Here is a 15,342-nt window from a genome sequence, read left to right as displayed (position 1 = left end):
AGCAAAAAAAAAAATTAATACGCAAATTTCGTTTTAATTATTCATTTGCGGAGAGCCAAAATCAAAAATTGTATGAATTCAAAAACAGTCAGAAATTAAATAAAAAAAAAACAAGTCTTTTTAACAGAAAGTAAGGAGCGACATTAACCTTAAAACGAACAGAAAGTGCTCCGTTTGTGAAGGGGGCTGTTCCCTCCTCAACGGCCCGCTCTTTACGCTAAAGCTATTTACTGTTTTATAAAGTAGGATTGAGAGAAAAGAGTGAAACTTTTGCGTAAAGAGCGAGGCGTTGAGGAGGGAACAGCCCCTTTCATACACAGAGTAATTTCTGTTCGTTTTAAGTTTTAATGTCGCTCCTTACTTTCAGTTAAAAACTTGTTTTTTATTTAATTAAATATAAATTGATGAAAAATTAACCCCTGCAAACGTAATTAGCGCCAATGATAGTTTACCCACCGATAGAATCATTGAACCATGAATCAATCTATAAAAAGGAATAAGCTTGTCAAAAGCGATATAGCGAAATAGTGAGATCTTACCATTTTCCAGATTGTCTGATAAATTTTCGGTTTTATCTCTTAACAAGAATGAATCAGTATCCCCATAATTAACTTAAACTTGTCCCTCCCTCTGCCATTGGAGCTTTTCTACCTCCTTTTTATACGATCCTAATAAAGGGCGACTAATTCCGGAATTGTCTCTCACTCCATTGGACTATTTGTCTTGGCTTTTTCTACAATTAGCCATGACTTGATGCTCACAGCTATTCTATTTTAATTCAAAGTCTCCTAGCCACTGGTCTACTTATGCACGGTAAAACCAAATCCTTTACCAACTCATAGTGTTTCACCGGTATTTTATCCCCAATTCCGAAAACCATCCTTGTGGTCCATTCTCCTTAACAGTGGAACTGTCGGGGGAACTTGTATCACGAGGATTGTCAACCCATTTTTAGTTTCCACACGGCAAAGAGTAGGAAGACATTGCCGACAGATAAAGAGAGTTCATATCAAGAAAATTCGTATTTGACTTTTCACCGTTGCGTTATTCAGTCAGATTGGTTTCAAGGATATGGAAAACTTACCATCCTCTTATGGATCTCTATGACTAAGTGCTGATCCACGTCAGTGATCAGGCCCATTTTTTCGCTATTGATTTTTAAAATGAGAGATGAGGAGTTAAAAAGTAATATAATCCAAATAAAATATAAAAAAGTATAAAAAGTATAATCCAAATCAACATAAAAAGTAAAATCCAAATCTGATCCCAAATTCCTTTTAAGTTTTGTCGTGTTTTTACAGACAGTATGCAACTGTGTCAATACATCACTTGCCGGATACATTTTACAGTAATCATTCTTATTTTTACTCTCTCCCTTGGTCCGTTGGCCCAAATTTTTTTTAGCAAATTCATAGTCGGTAGTGATGCATTTACAATTGTGAAGTGAATCATAAAACACATCAATGGGTAGGAATATCTTCTTACATAGCCTCGAGACGGAGCTGCAGGACTCATATGGGTATGCGCCTTTACTCGTTATTAAATCATACATTTCATCATCTGGAACGTGCTGTTCGAGGAGGGGAAGCTATTAACATCATAACTTTTTTTTCTTGGATCAATTGACTTAAAGATTCGAGGAAAAACTATAGGAATCTAAAAAAAGGATTTTGTTCAAGTACGTTTTATCATTTTCAAGCATTTTCCATTTGAAATATAAGAAGAGCAGCTTCTCAGATGATTTGGAATTTACTTTATATGAAAAAGACCTATCTAGTGACGTGCTTTTTCAAATTTCGCCTTCCTGCAAACCTGTCAACTGTTGTAATATGAATATCAAATTATAGTTGGATATGTGCCTGTAAACCAGTAGAAAATATTGTTGTTTACTGTTTAAATTACAAGATTTATTTGCCAGTCAACGAAAGCTACTCTCCCGCCAATAAATTTGGATTCCTTAAATGGTCATGGCCGTGGACTGACATTTCCCTACTACCTCCTAAATGTTTCCCGTATTCACCCAACACATATCTTTATTTTGATTGCCAACTTGTCCTCTGGGGATACATTTATTGGATAAGCTACGTTGTGCAGCTGTGAAATTGACTTATTAGCTGTTTCAATTAAGTGCAACCATAGCTGAACCTACACAACCTTCCTTACCTAACGTCTCAAATACCTCTACTAATTGCATGGCATCAGTTGAGTCTCTTTGCGCATGGACAATAGAGACTGCAATTGCTTCATATTCTTTAACACGATTCAAGTTTGATGGATTGCATACGTCCTTGAGTTTGGGCTAGATATCTAAAGCTACCTTGTCGCTATGCAGGAGCGAAATATAAAAATTATTGTAACTCAAGATGGCATTTTCATCCGAAACCCTCTATGGACTAGTACCCATGACGCTTTCAGTGCCTCAAGTGATATTTTAATCTTTAAATTGGTAGGAATACCTGATAGACACATTGGAAAATAACGACGTGAAGTGAAACCTTCCCTTGACTTAAAACCCGACTAATAATAGTAATAGGAAAAACTATCCCATTGAATTAGGGTCACTGACAGGCTCATAAAGAGGTCATTTCCAGTGTTTCACTGATTCAGTGGATGGAACTCTTACAGAATATAAAGCCCCCTTTTTATCTCATAAATTTACCCTTTTCTTATTCTGTATTATACTGCAAAACTGAAAACTAATCTTTAAACGCTCTTAAATCCTTTCAAAATATCTTTCCCTTAAGTTTAATAGGATATTGCCCATTTTAAAAGTTAAAATGTGTTTTATAAAATTCTGCCATATAACCTTCCAATAAATTTATAATCATCCAAATATGTCTTACTAACACTATTTTCCTTTTGGGTTTTATGCCCAGTGACTAGAACTGATACTTGAAGCAGTCTAAGCCTTTGTCCAAACACAAGTGTTTTACACCTCCACACACCCTCAAATCTACATTATATTTTCTTAAAATTTTCTCTCCCCTCCTACCTCCTAAAATAAATTATTTTTAAATTTTGTTACATTGAGATCTAAATTTTCTATAAGTGAAACTATTGACCCGCTCCTATTTTCATTATGATTACCCTAGTAAAAATACTTTCTCACCCAATCGGAAAAAAACGCCCTCAAAATTCTGTAAGTTTGTGTGAAGTATCTGCATCTCCGTTTGTAGCTAATGCAAGTACAACTCACCCAACTTTTCATTTAAAAAAAAATTACCGATGTGTCCTTTAACACTCTCCCGCCCTCTCGCCTCCCAAATCTGTCTTTCAAGAAGTTCCTCGTTCTTGCTGACATAGGAGTTTACTATGTCTGCTAGATCATTATAAATGATACGAATTGGAAGATTATCAAATGGGTCTCCAAAGTCAGCTCTAAAGACATAAATATTGTGCAAAGCAGTCTTTGCTAAATGAAAATCAGACAACACAGGGAGTGAGTCAGTGCCGCTTTGGCCTCGTTTCCCCAAATCACTTTCATTGTTAGGGGTGGGTACCTATTCTTTTAGCACCCTCTTGACCTTTCTAGATGGCACTTAGTTTAACAGATTGTTTAAAAATTCCGAATTGAGGTCGAGATCCCTGACACAACCGTCTAAATCTAAGTTTTGGGAAGGCATACTAATTGGGCTCGCCCCACACGTCAACCTGCCTCATCTTCACTTTCCTGTGGTGGTGCACATGAAATGTCAAGCAATTACGATTGTGGTGAAGGTATATGAATCTAGAAAATAATAATAGCCTTTTAACTCATTGAAGCACTATTGATTTCACCCTGAAAAAAGAATTTATATTCGGGCGAAAAAGAATACGATAATAGTCTGAAATTTTTTTAGCGGGCACTTGCTTATACTTAAGAGTGAGCATTCAGAGCTAGAATGACCACACTACCACCTGAAGGTGTAATGACAAGATATCATTCCTTACATGGACCCTCAAAGTGACCTTTAGGATGGACTGAGACTTCACTACTAGTGCCAGAATTTATTCCACATATGGGCCACCTAAAGTGATCCTTGGCATCCATAGACCCACAACTATCAGTTAAGAATTTAAGAGCTAGAGATTACCCCCTACATAAGGGTTAAGTTGCTATGCTTAGCCCTTACGTCTTATTATGAAACTTGAAACAAGACTCTATATTTTAGTATCCCCTCCCAAGATTATCCCTTGAAATTAATACTGTTAAAAATACTTACAGGGGGTGTTGCCGTTTAATTTTGAACGTCTCTTTCTTTCCTAATGAAATTTGTCATTAAATCATCAATTAACTGGTCTAAATCATCATTGGCGGCCTAAAAAAAGTGACAATTGTTACTCCCTTAAAGCATTTATGATTTTAAGCTGTAAAAGAATTTATGTTAGGCTGAAAAAGAACCATATTTGAAGGATTAGAGCCATCAAATCTCCATTCTTAGAGGCAACATTAAAACGGTAAGTTTTCTTCATTAGAAAGCAGAATTTTAAACCACCTTATCTTTAATCTCAAGAAGAATGCATTTCCTTTAGGATGAATGGGTGGCCACTCAAAGATCCCTTAAAACTACCAATAGCTTTATTATGCTGAAAAAAATGGTTTATTTTTAAAATCAACTGGATTCTAGTTATTTTCCCGTGCTGAACAATTAATCTTTACGAAAAATATCTATAATTTTACTTACATCAAGATCAGCATCTTGCATGGCAGACGTGTTCTCAAAATTGTGGAGGGGTGAAGGAGGCGCATTCACCCTATTTTTGTGGGACCGCGGGCGGACCAGCATTCCTGCCACATGTGGTGACTGCTTGTCTTGAAGGGTCTGCAGTAGGGGGCGTACCTTCGCCTGCCCTTGCCTTCTTTGCGAATGAGGGGCATTACACCGAATGTTCCTTAAATAGAAATTTTAGAAATAGAAAATAGAAGAATTAAATAGAAGTTTTTATGAAATAGAATGGTTAAAAATCAGTTTCCCGTCCAATTCACTTCTAGTAGCCCCAACCGTCAACTGGGTCATAAAAAATTATGCAATAAAGAATTTTTTTTTGTTTTTCAAAATAGCTTGATCCTAATTTTAACATCCCCCCCCCCCTGTTGAAATCGTTTTCTAGTATCTCCATGTGCTGAGCTTGTCATCAAACTGTCTTGTAATAAAGAATGATTTTTTGTTTTTCCAAATATCTTAACCTTAAAATCATAGGTTCTCCTTAAATTTAGGATATATTATCGTTAGTTTTCCTTATCTGCGAAGATAAATATGAAAATAAGTATTTTAAAAAATGTATAGAATTCAACTAACCAAAGTGGAATTAATAATCTAGCTAATTGTATGTGAGTTTGGTAGTGAATATGGATAAAATGGAATATTTTGACAGAAAATTGAATTAATGAGTATTGTCGACCGTAAATATGTTTATTCCGTGGTTAAATTTTGTTTTTATTCTCTTTATAGTAAATAATAGTAAAGGAAAACATTCCATTATTTACAAACTGGTTTTGCATTTGAGCTATGGAAGTGTATATGCAAAACCGTTAAAATTTAATGAACGGATCGTTCAAAAAAATTAAATTCGAGTTTTATAAGCTGCGCGTAACCGAAAATGATTGCCTATTCCCTATTAATTGAGAAGTGGGTGTAACAATAATTAATTATTATAGTCAACATTTTCCTTATATATTATATTTCCTTATTAAATTCATTACTATATTCAACATTTTTCAACAATAATAGCTTATGCTAAGGGGTTTACTCGGAGAATGCTAGAATTTAGATCGCCCCTCTAAAAAATCAAATATTTAGTATAGAAAATAAGTGGATCAATTTGATCAGAAAAATGTTTCTAAATTACGAAACTCTCATAATATCAGTGGTCAAATATACCAGAGAAAGAGACGCTCCCACTTATGTAATCAACGCAAGACCGGCTTTTCGCTGGAAGCCAAGTGTTTTAGCTGACTGGTGGCGTAATTAAGGGTTTAACCCCTGCAGCCGTCTGTGTAATTATAGCTTATTCTGCTAGAATCGCAAAGGTATGTAGAAATCATCAATACAGTAAAAACTATATATTTGGACGTGATAATTATAGGATTATCTTGAAGGGAGAGAATTTAATAATGTGAGGGGGGTTGGCGTTTTACTTGCTATTACGATATAGAGAATTATGTGGGCTCAAATTTGGGCATTCCCACCTTATTTTTTTTTGGTGGGTGCAAAAGGGTATATAGATAGAGAGATTCATCAGCAAAAGCTGTCCTGGCTAAGTGGTTGGCGCGGTGATATGAGAATTCTTTGTCCAAGGCACACGGGTTTAATCCTTGTCGCGGTCATTTATTTAATTTGGCCTGGGGTCATTGGTGTGACTGTATGCTCAGCCAGAGTCGCCCCTGTTCTAAACGGTTAACTTTGCGAATGCACAGGATGACTGGCCCCCAATCCCCATTGCTCGTCCTGGATGAAGGGCCACGAGACGGAGATCAGTGCCGCCGGTTTGGATCTTGAGGGTATAGTGCCGCCATACTCACTTACTCACTTGCATGTAAGCTGAAAAGTAGTCCACTCTCAAATTTCTGGTAGAACTCATTTTATTAAACTTGAGTTGCATCGCTTTCAATATTTTATGTAAGACTGATGGGGAGGCTCGTCCGAGATCAGATTTTATATAACCCCGAGAACAAGGCGAATTGCCTGGTTCTGTTAGAAGAATTACCGGAATCCATTGTTCCCAGAAAATTAATAGCGGATCATGCGACGCTTTTGTTTCCTTAAAATAGCGGGACTCCCTTTATTTGTTATGAATAGTTTGTCTTTGTTCATAGGAAATTGCGGGAAAATTCCTTCTTTGCTGACATGAAATGACACTGTGTGTGAAGCATGAAAATATTGCTGTATAATGTTTTGGACCACACCCTTACTTGATAGGTATCCTGAAGGCTTTTTTCTTGCTCTCTTGTTTTTTTTTACACAATCGAAAAAAAATATTACGTAACACACATGTTTGGGTCTTGATTGGCGGCCCTTAAAGTTTCTCCCTACACCCTTAGATTTTTATACATAACAACCATAGAAAACATGATTTCTAAGGCCCCCTGAAGGTTTCTTCCTATATCTCTAGATTTTTAAACATAGTGTGCATAGTAAACATGATTTGGTGGGCTCCTGAAGGTTATTTCTTGGCCCTTATGGGTTGTTTAAAGTAATTAACATATGAAGCATTTGCATATCTGAGAAAACATTCCGTACTACATAGCAAGCACCTGCACCTCGAAGAAAATTAACAACATAAAAAAGTGGCGGGACCGGGATTCGAAGGGGGTGGGCAATCAAGAAACTTGAAACCCCCTCACTACTCATACAGATCATGATTACATTTTTAGAAATTGTTCTATACCTAGATATACCAACTTAAAAACTATTACTATCACTAAGAAATGTCTCACATTGTCCCAGAATTCCAATGCGATTGCTAGAAAGGAAAGTGGAGAGAAAATTTCACAACTGCTAAGCACTCCGTGAGAATTCCAAAACGCGATTCGGGATAATTTTGATTGATTAAATGGAGGGAAACATGAAAACATCACACATAATAGCAAGATATAAAAAGTACATTAAGGCAAGATCCATTTAAATCTTCTCTTTCTCTTTTTTTTCAGTCGTGGAAAATTAATATAAGTTCAAATCACTGTTGCAACTTATTGATGATGAAGAAGATCATTTGATTTCCAGCCATATGTCCGTACCTTTTTGGCGGACCCGAGAAGACGTTATTTCGCCTTTCGTTTTCATCTCACGTGACTTGGTCAAAAGCTCACTTTTTTGCAAATTCAATTCAGTTGGCAACTCCGTACAAGCAACTATACCACTCGCCTTTAATTTTACCAACGTTCGGCATCACCACTTCAATCTTATCTTCAGATCCTAATGATACACTGGCTTCACCTGTTTTTGCTTACTTTTACATTGGCGGGAGTCAGTAATATTTGCCGAGCGAGAAGCGAAACGATAGATGTCATTACTGACTCAGCCATACCTAAGTTATTCCTGAAGAAGTTTTCACATTAGTTTCTGGCGTTTCGTCAGTTTCTCATCTGGTAAGCCAGGAATCAGCTAGCAAGGTTTCGGTCTTTTATTTCAAAAGCGAGCTGCCGTTTTTCTAGAGCTTCAGATTTAAGCTTCTGATCTTGTAGTGTAGATTCAGGTTCAACTATTCATGGATCACGCTTCGCTGCATCACTTTTTGCCAATTTTGTTGCCAATTAATTTAACAAATTTGTCAAATGACAACTGACGTACGACATCATTAAATACTGTAAAAACCGCGATCCGTATATACTGTAAAAACCGTACATCCGTGACTAAAAAAAAAAAAAAAAAAAAAAAAAGCAAAAATAATATTATCTTCAACTGGCCACGATATTGTTGGGAATCACTTGTGAAAGTGGCCCGGTGGAGCGATTTATTTACTACTGTACTCTTGCATCAAATAATGAATATTATCCAGGTTATCAAAGGCCATTCAAAAAAATTTTTTTTTTCTCAAATGAATTCGAATTAAGACAAACTCAATCAATAATATTCACAATCAGGTGATACATGTAAATATTATGAATACATGTGGAGATGTGAATAGTAATTGTCTAGAGGGTTAAAAAAATTGATCTGAAATTACATTTTTAAAAACAATTTTTTTTTTCAACTGAAAGTAAGGAGTAATATTAAAACAAAGAGAAATTATTCCGTATGTAAGGGGTTTTGCTCCCTCTTTAATACCTCCCTCTTTATGCTAAAGTTTGACTTTTGTTCCAATTCTGTAAAAACGACTTCTAAAACGTAAGGGTCGTTTAATTAGAACGATAAAAAGCTTTATTTTAAAGCACTGAAACACTTTAGCGTAAAGAGCGAGGTATTAAGAAGGAAGTAATCCCCTCAGGTCTGTAATAATTTCTGTCCGTTTTAAGTTATTAGTACTTTCAATGAAAAAGAAATCCCCCCCCCTTCACACCACATTTTCGTGAATTGCCTACACTGCATGTAGTATAATAGTTAGGTACAGTATTGAAAAACTGAGATATTGAGTGGAGGAATATATATATATATATATATATATATATATATATATATATATATATATATATATATATATATCATTTGTTCATACCTTCTTTTTCCTAACATCTGAAATGTGTGAAAAGATTTTTGAATTTCATAGAAAGTCGGCTGTAAGATATGAAAGAAAATCCATGGAACTGAAAGATGATCTCTATAGTTGGTTTTTGTGTTTCCACTGATTACAAAACGGAAAGTCTTCGAAAAAACTGGTTGTGTATTTTTGCTTTAAGGTTCTACTCTTATTATTGTCGTTTTTACTATTATTGTCAATTTTTACTATTGACGAACGTTCTAGCCCACTGAATGAAGGGTGTAGCTACGTATAAATAGTTTAAAACGAATTTGAATTTCAGATGTAGCAGGCAATAAAATATCAAGGAAAATCCCTTTAATTCCGGGTTCAGGAAAGATGATTACACAGGACAGGATTATCAAGTTTGAGCACGTGCCTCTTGTCACTCCGAATGGAGACGTACTTATCGAAGATATGTCTTTTGAAGTCCACTCTGGTATGAATGTTCTGGTCTGTGGTCCTAATGGCTGTGGCAAATCTTCGCTATTCAGGATTCTAGGAGAGGTTAGCCATAATCATCTGTTGATAAACCTTATTTCTAGTTTTGAGAAGATTTTATGACCTCGGTGCATTTTAAGCAATAAAATATTTTAGGCACTATTTTTGCTCGACAAACCGGCCCATCTTATCCAAGCTGTAAATGTAGATCTGAGCTCTATTTATTTAATTTTTCTAGAGGTAGTTTTCAGTAATATGGTGTTTGTCATTAGAAAATGACGTAAACATGAGTTTTTCATTACGAACATGATGGAAACCTGAAAGTAAATCTATAGGGCCACATTCTTCTACGGTAAGCATACTTTAAATTAATCCCAAGGATGGAATCCTAACCCCCTCCTTCCTTTATGCAGGATTAACCACATTATTACAAGCTACTGAAAGATTGAGTTTCTCATTCGTCTCAATGACAAATTTGACATATTACTGTGTAATCAATGACAAAAAAAGGGGGAAACCCCTGAAACATCAAGTGATCTTAATGAAAATAAAATCATCAGATTCAGCATATCAGAGAACCCTACTGTAGTGGTTTCAAGCTCCTATGTACAAAAATATGGTATTTTGCATTTTTTGCCGGAAGAAAGATCGCGGATGCGTGTTTATTTGTTGTTGTTTTTTTCAGGGGTGATCTTACCGAACCAGTGCTCTTGGAAGATCGGGAGAGGGCTCATTTAATAGGAAATCAGCCCCCTCCTACGCTTATTAATTTCTCTAAGTCGCCTGTTAAAAAATTTTAGATAGCCACTTTTCTCAGAATAGTCGAAAAACCTAATAACTATATCCTCGAGGATGACTTGACCCCCCCACGGTGCCTGGGAGAAGGGCTGCAAGTTATGAAATTTGCCCATTGGTTGTTGGGAAGTATACAGATTTTTCTGGTGGGGGGAGTACATGGGAGATCTTTTCATTGGTGAAGGAAATTTTCCATGGAGAAGGAGCCGGGTTTCCCAGAATCATTTAAAATAAGATCAGAAGTTAAATAAAATAAAAAGTTTTATCAACTGAAAATAAAAAGTAATATTAAAACTTAAAAAAGATCAGAAAGTATTACGTATTTGAGGGGGGTCGCCCTCTACTTAATATCTCGGTCTTAACGATAAAGTTTTTTTTTAGAACTAGTAAAAGAGCTTATTATTGTAGTTGAACGACCTTTGTGATTCAAGAGTCATTCTTAAATAGCTGGAAAAAAATCGAACTTAAGAGTAAAGAGCGAGGTATTGAGGAGAGGGCAACCCTCCTCATATACTTAATAATTTCTTTTTGTTTTAAGTTTTAATGTTGCTTCTTACTTTTAGCCGAAAAAAACTTCTTTTATTTTTTTTTATTTAATCAAACAGTTCGTGGCAACGAACTGTAGTAAGGAGCGACACGGCTCAATAGCAACCAAAACTCTAAAAAATGGGGTTTTGATATAAATAGCTGCATCAAAAGAATCACATTTTAATGCTGGTTTTAAATATATAAGTTTAATCAAGTTTAGTCTTACGCATCAAAAGTTACAAGCCTGAGAAAATTTGCCCTATTTTAAAAAATAGGGGAAAACAACCCCTAAAACCTTTTTTCCCAGGGGCGTCGTATCGATCAAGTGGTCGTAGAATGTCGCAAGAGGGCTCATTCTAACGGAAATGAAAAGTTCTAGTGCCCTTTTTAAGTGACCAAAAAATTGGAGGGCACCTAGGCCCCCTCCCACGCTCATTTTTTCTCCAAAGTCGACGGATCAAAATTTTGAGATAGTCATTTTGTTCCGCATAGTCAAAAAACCATAATAACTATGTCTTTGGGAATGACTTACTCCCCCACAGTCTCTGGGGGAGGGGCTGCAAGTTACAAACTTCGGCCAGTGTTTACATATAATAATGGTTATTGGGAAGTGTACAGCGTTTTCAGGGGATTTTTTTTTTGGTTTTGGGGGTGGGGTTGAGGGGAAGGAACTATGTGGGAGGATCTTTCCTTGGAGAAATATGTCATGGGGGAACAGAAATTCAATGAAAAGGGCGCAGGATTTTCTAAAATTACTATAAAAAAAACAATGAAAAAATAAACATGGAAAAGTTTTTTCAATTGAAAGTAAGGAGTAGCATTGAAACTTAAAACGAACAGAGATTATTACGCATATGACGGTTTGTAAAAATACTTTAGCATAAAGAGTGAGGTATTCAGGAGGAGATAAATACCTCGCTCTTTATGCTATAGTATTTTTAGTAATTTCAACTATTTATTCTACGGCCTTTCGGATTCAGGGGTCATTCTTAAAGAATTGGGACAAAACTTAAGATTTAGTGTAAAGAGCGAGGTATTAACGAGGGGACAAACCCCCTCATATACATAATAAAAATTTAAGAATATAAAAGTTTGTTACGTAAGCTAATTCTTAAGTTACGTATATTTTTTACTAATAAAAACATTCGTTAAAAATTAAAATTTATAGTTGCCTTTTTATGTAACCGAAAAATTGCAGGGCAACTAGGCTTTCCCCACCCCTTATTTCTCAAAATCGTCTGATCAAAACTAAGAATAAGCCATTTAGCCAAAAAAGGAATTAACATGCAAGTTTCATTTTAATAATTTATGTGTGGAGAGCCAAAATCAAACATGCATTAATTCAAAAACGTTCAGAAATTACATAAAAAAAACTAGTTTTTTTAACTGAAAGTAAGGAGCGACATTAAAACTTAAAACGAACAGAAATTACTCCGTGTATGAAATGGGTTGTCCCCTCCGCAATCCCTCGCTCTTTACGCTAAAGTTTTGACTCTTTGCCACAATTCTGCTTTTTAAAACAATTAAAAAGCTTTAGCGTAAAGAGCGAGGGATTGCGCAGGGGACAACCCATTTCTTATACGGAGTGATTTCTGTTCGTTTATGTTTTAATGTCGCTCCTTACTTTCAGTTAAAAAAAACATATAAGTATTTAAACATATTCAGTACATATAAGGTTTGTATGGAAGGGATGGTAGTATAGACATCGGAGGAGGCTCATTCGATTGTAAATTGGAATTTCTAGTGCCCTTTTTTGAGAGACAAAAGTAATCGCAGGGCAACTAGCCCCCCCCCCCTAATACCTCTTTTTCTTCAAATGCATCTGATCAAAAGTTGAGAAGCCATTTTGTTCAAAATAGTTTAAACATCAAGTAGCAAAAACTCAGGGGCCAATACAATCCCCCAGAGACCGAGGGAGAAGTTGTAAGTTATGCCCCAGGAAGCAGATAAGGTTTTATGTAAGGGGTTGTCGTATAAACATCAGATCTGCTCATTTGATTGGAAATTGAAATTTTTATTTACAGTTTTAAGAATCATCAAAAGTAATCGGTGGGCTTATACCCCCCCCCCCCTGTTTTCCCCAAATGCATCGGATCAAAATTTTGAGATAGTCATTTTGTTTAAAATAGTCTAATTATCAGATGACAAAACTTCGGAGTCAACATAGCCCACCCCCCTGAAACCCGGGGAATTATTGTAACTTCTGCCTCGGGGCAATATAAGTTTTTAGGGAATAGGTTGTTGTATAGCTTTTGGAGGGGACTCAGATGATTGGAAATTGAAGCTTTTAGTTCCCTTTTTGAGAATCAAAAGTGGTCCGATGGTAACTAGCCCACCCCCATCAACCCTAAGGTAATGAGGCTCCATTTTTCCTACAGGCTCTTCATATGGAAGGAATGGTCGTATAAGCTTCGGAGGTGTCTCATTCGATGGTAAATTGGAAGTCATAATGCCCTCTTTAGGAGTCAAAGTGATTGTATGACAAATAGCCCCAACGCATTTTTCCCCGAATGTTTCCGATAGATATTTTTATCTTAGTTCAAGGATTAGATAGCGAAAACTCCTGGGTGGACACAACCCCTCAAGGTGTTATGCCCGGGGGCATATATGGTTTTTATAGAAGGGTCCCTGGCATAAACTTCAGAAGGGGTTCATTTGATCTGAAATTGAAAGATCTAGTTCACTTTTTAAGAGTAAAAAAAGAGATTGGAGGTCAATTAGCTCTCCACCCCACGCCCTTTTTTTCCCAAATCCATCCAATGAAAATTTTAGATAGCCATTTTATTGAAATTAGTTGAAACATTAGATAACAAAAACTCCAGGGTCGACACAACGCCCCGTAGCCCAGTGGCAAGTGCTTTGAAATATGCCCCGGGGCCATATAAGGTTTTTATGTAAGGGTTGGTCGTATAAAGTTCAGAGGTTGCTCATCTGACTGGAAAGTGAATGTTCCATTTAGCTTTCTTAATGTCAAAAGTAATCGTAGGACATCTACCTCCCCCCCCCAACTACACCCTCTTTCCTTAAGTGCATCCGATAGATTTGCCATTTTCTTAGAAATAGTCAAACAATCAAATAATACAAACTTCGGGGTGAACATACCCTCTAGAGCTATGTGGCCTGGGGTATATATGGTTTTATGGGAGAGGTGGTCGTATAAATATAGGAGGGGCTCAAATGATTAGAGTTTCAAAGTTCTAGCTCCCTTTTAAGAGTCAAATTGATCTGATGGTAACTAGCTACCCCCCCCCCCCTCTACCAACCCTCTTTCCCCCAAATACGTCCGATTGAACTATTTATATTCTCATTTTGTTTAAAATTGACCAAAAATCGTATAGCAAAAACTCTAGGGATAACAAGGCCACCTCAGAACCCAGGGGCAAGCGTTGTAAGTTATGCCCAAGGGGCATATAAGGTTTTTATGGAAGGAATATTATTACGCACCAGCGTCATATGTGTCTTTATGTAAGAGGTGATCATATTAACCTTATTAGGGTCAAAGTGAATGAAGGGAATCTACCCCCCTCACACATATCTTCTTTTCTCCAAACGTGTCCAATCAAAGTTTTTAAATAGCAATTTTCGTAAATAGTACAACAATCACATAACAAAAACTTGCGGGTCAACATATCCCCCCCAGAGCCCGGGGGAAGGGCTTCAAATTATGCCTGGAGGCATATAAGATTTATATGAAAGAGATAAACTTCGGAGGAGACTCAAATGACTAAAAGTTCAAAGTTCTTTTCCCTTTTTGAGAGTTCAAAATAATCTGATGGCAACTAGAACCCTCCTCCGCACGACCACCACCATCAACCGTCTTTTCCCCAAATGTGTTCGAACAAATTTTGAGATTTTCATTTGTCCAAGATAGACCAAAGATCATATAAATAAAATTTATGGGGTTTGCACAACCCCCCAGAACCCTGGGGCAAGTGCTGTAAATTATTCACCGGGGGCTTATAAGGTTTTTATGGAAGGAATGATCGTATAACTTCATTAGGGCTCGTTCTATTTGAAATAGAATTGTCCCTTCAAGACCCGACCCCCCTCCTCTCCCCCCCCCAAAAAAAAAAACAACTTACTAACAATTTTTTATTCCAAAACTTATAGAAGCTGACCCTTGGTCCTCCATGACCAATAGCCCCCTCCCCCCCAAAAAAAAACAACTAATTAATGATTTTTCATTCCAAAAATCATGGGAGCAAGCCCTGACTCTCCCTAAATGCCCCTCTCCCCCATCCAGAAAAACTTATTAACGATATTCTATTCCAAAAATCATAGGAATTCAATCTAATTTTATGAGTTCTTTCCAAAACAGTTCAAGACACCTATATTCTTCACTACAAACAAGAGTATGGCTAAAGCACGTTTCCCTAACGGTAAGAGCTACTGCCCATTTGGCGCTTTACTAAAACGAATTAT

General features: G+C 36.5%; 1 protein-coding gene across 3 annotated transcripts in view; it reads left to right on the top strand.

The window, feature by feature from the left end:
• Positions 1-15,342, top strand: part of LOC136034600 (ATP-binding cassette sub-family D member 3-like) — a 100,754-nt gene that overhangs the window by 68,493 nt on the left and 16,919 nt on the right. For all 3 annotated transcript variants that reach the window (XM_065715869.1, XM_065715870.1, XM_065715868.1), the window contains exon 12: positions 9,440-9,663. In XM_065715869.1, coding sequence (XP_065571941.1) covers positions 9,440-9,663 — 224 coding nt within the window. The remainder of the gene's footprint in view (positions 1-9,439; positions 9,664-15,342) is intronic.

The sequence above is a fragment of the Artemia franciscana genome, chromosome 13 (genome assembly GCF_032884065.1).
Source record: "Artemia franciscana chromosome 13, ASM3288406v1, whole genome shotgun sequence".
Taxonomy (NCBI): domain Eukaryota; kingdom Metazoa; phylum Arthropoda; class Branchiopoda; order Anostraca; family Artemiidae; genus Artemia; species Artemia franciscana.
Note: the sequence above shows the minus strand (reverse complement) of the source record. Positions and strands in the feature narration are given on the sequence as shown.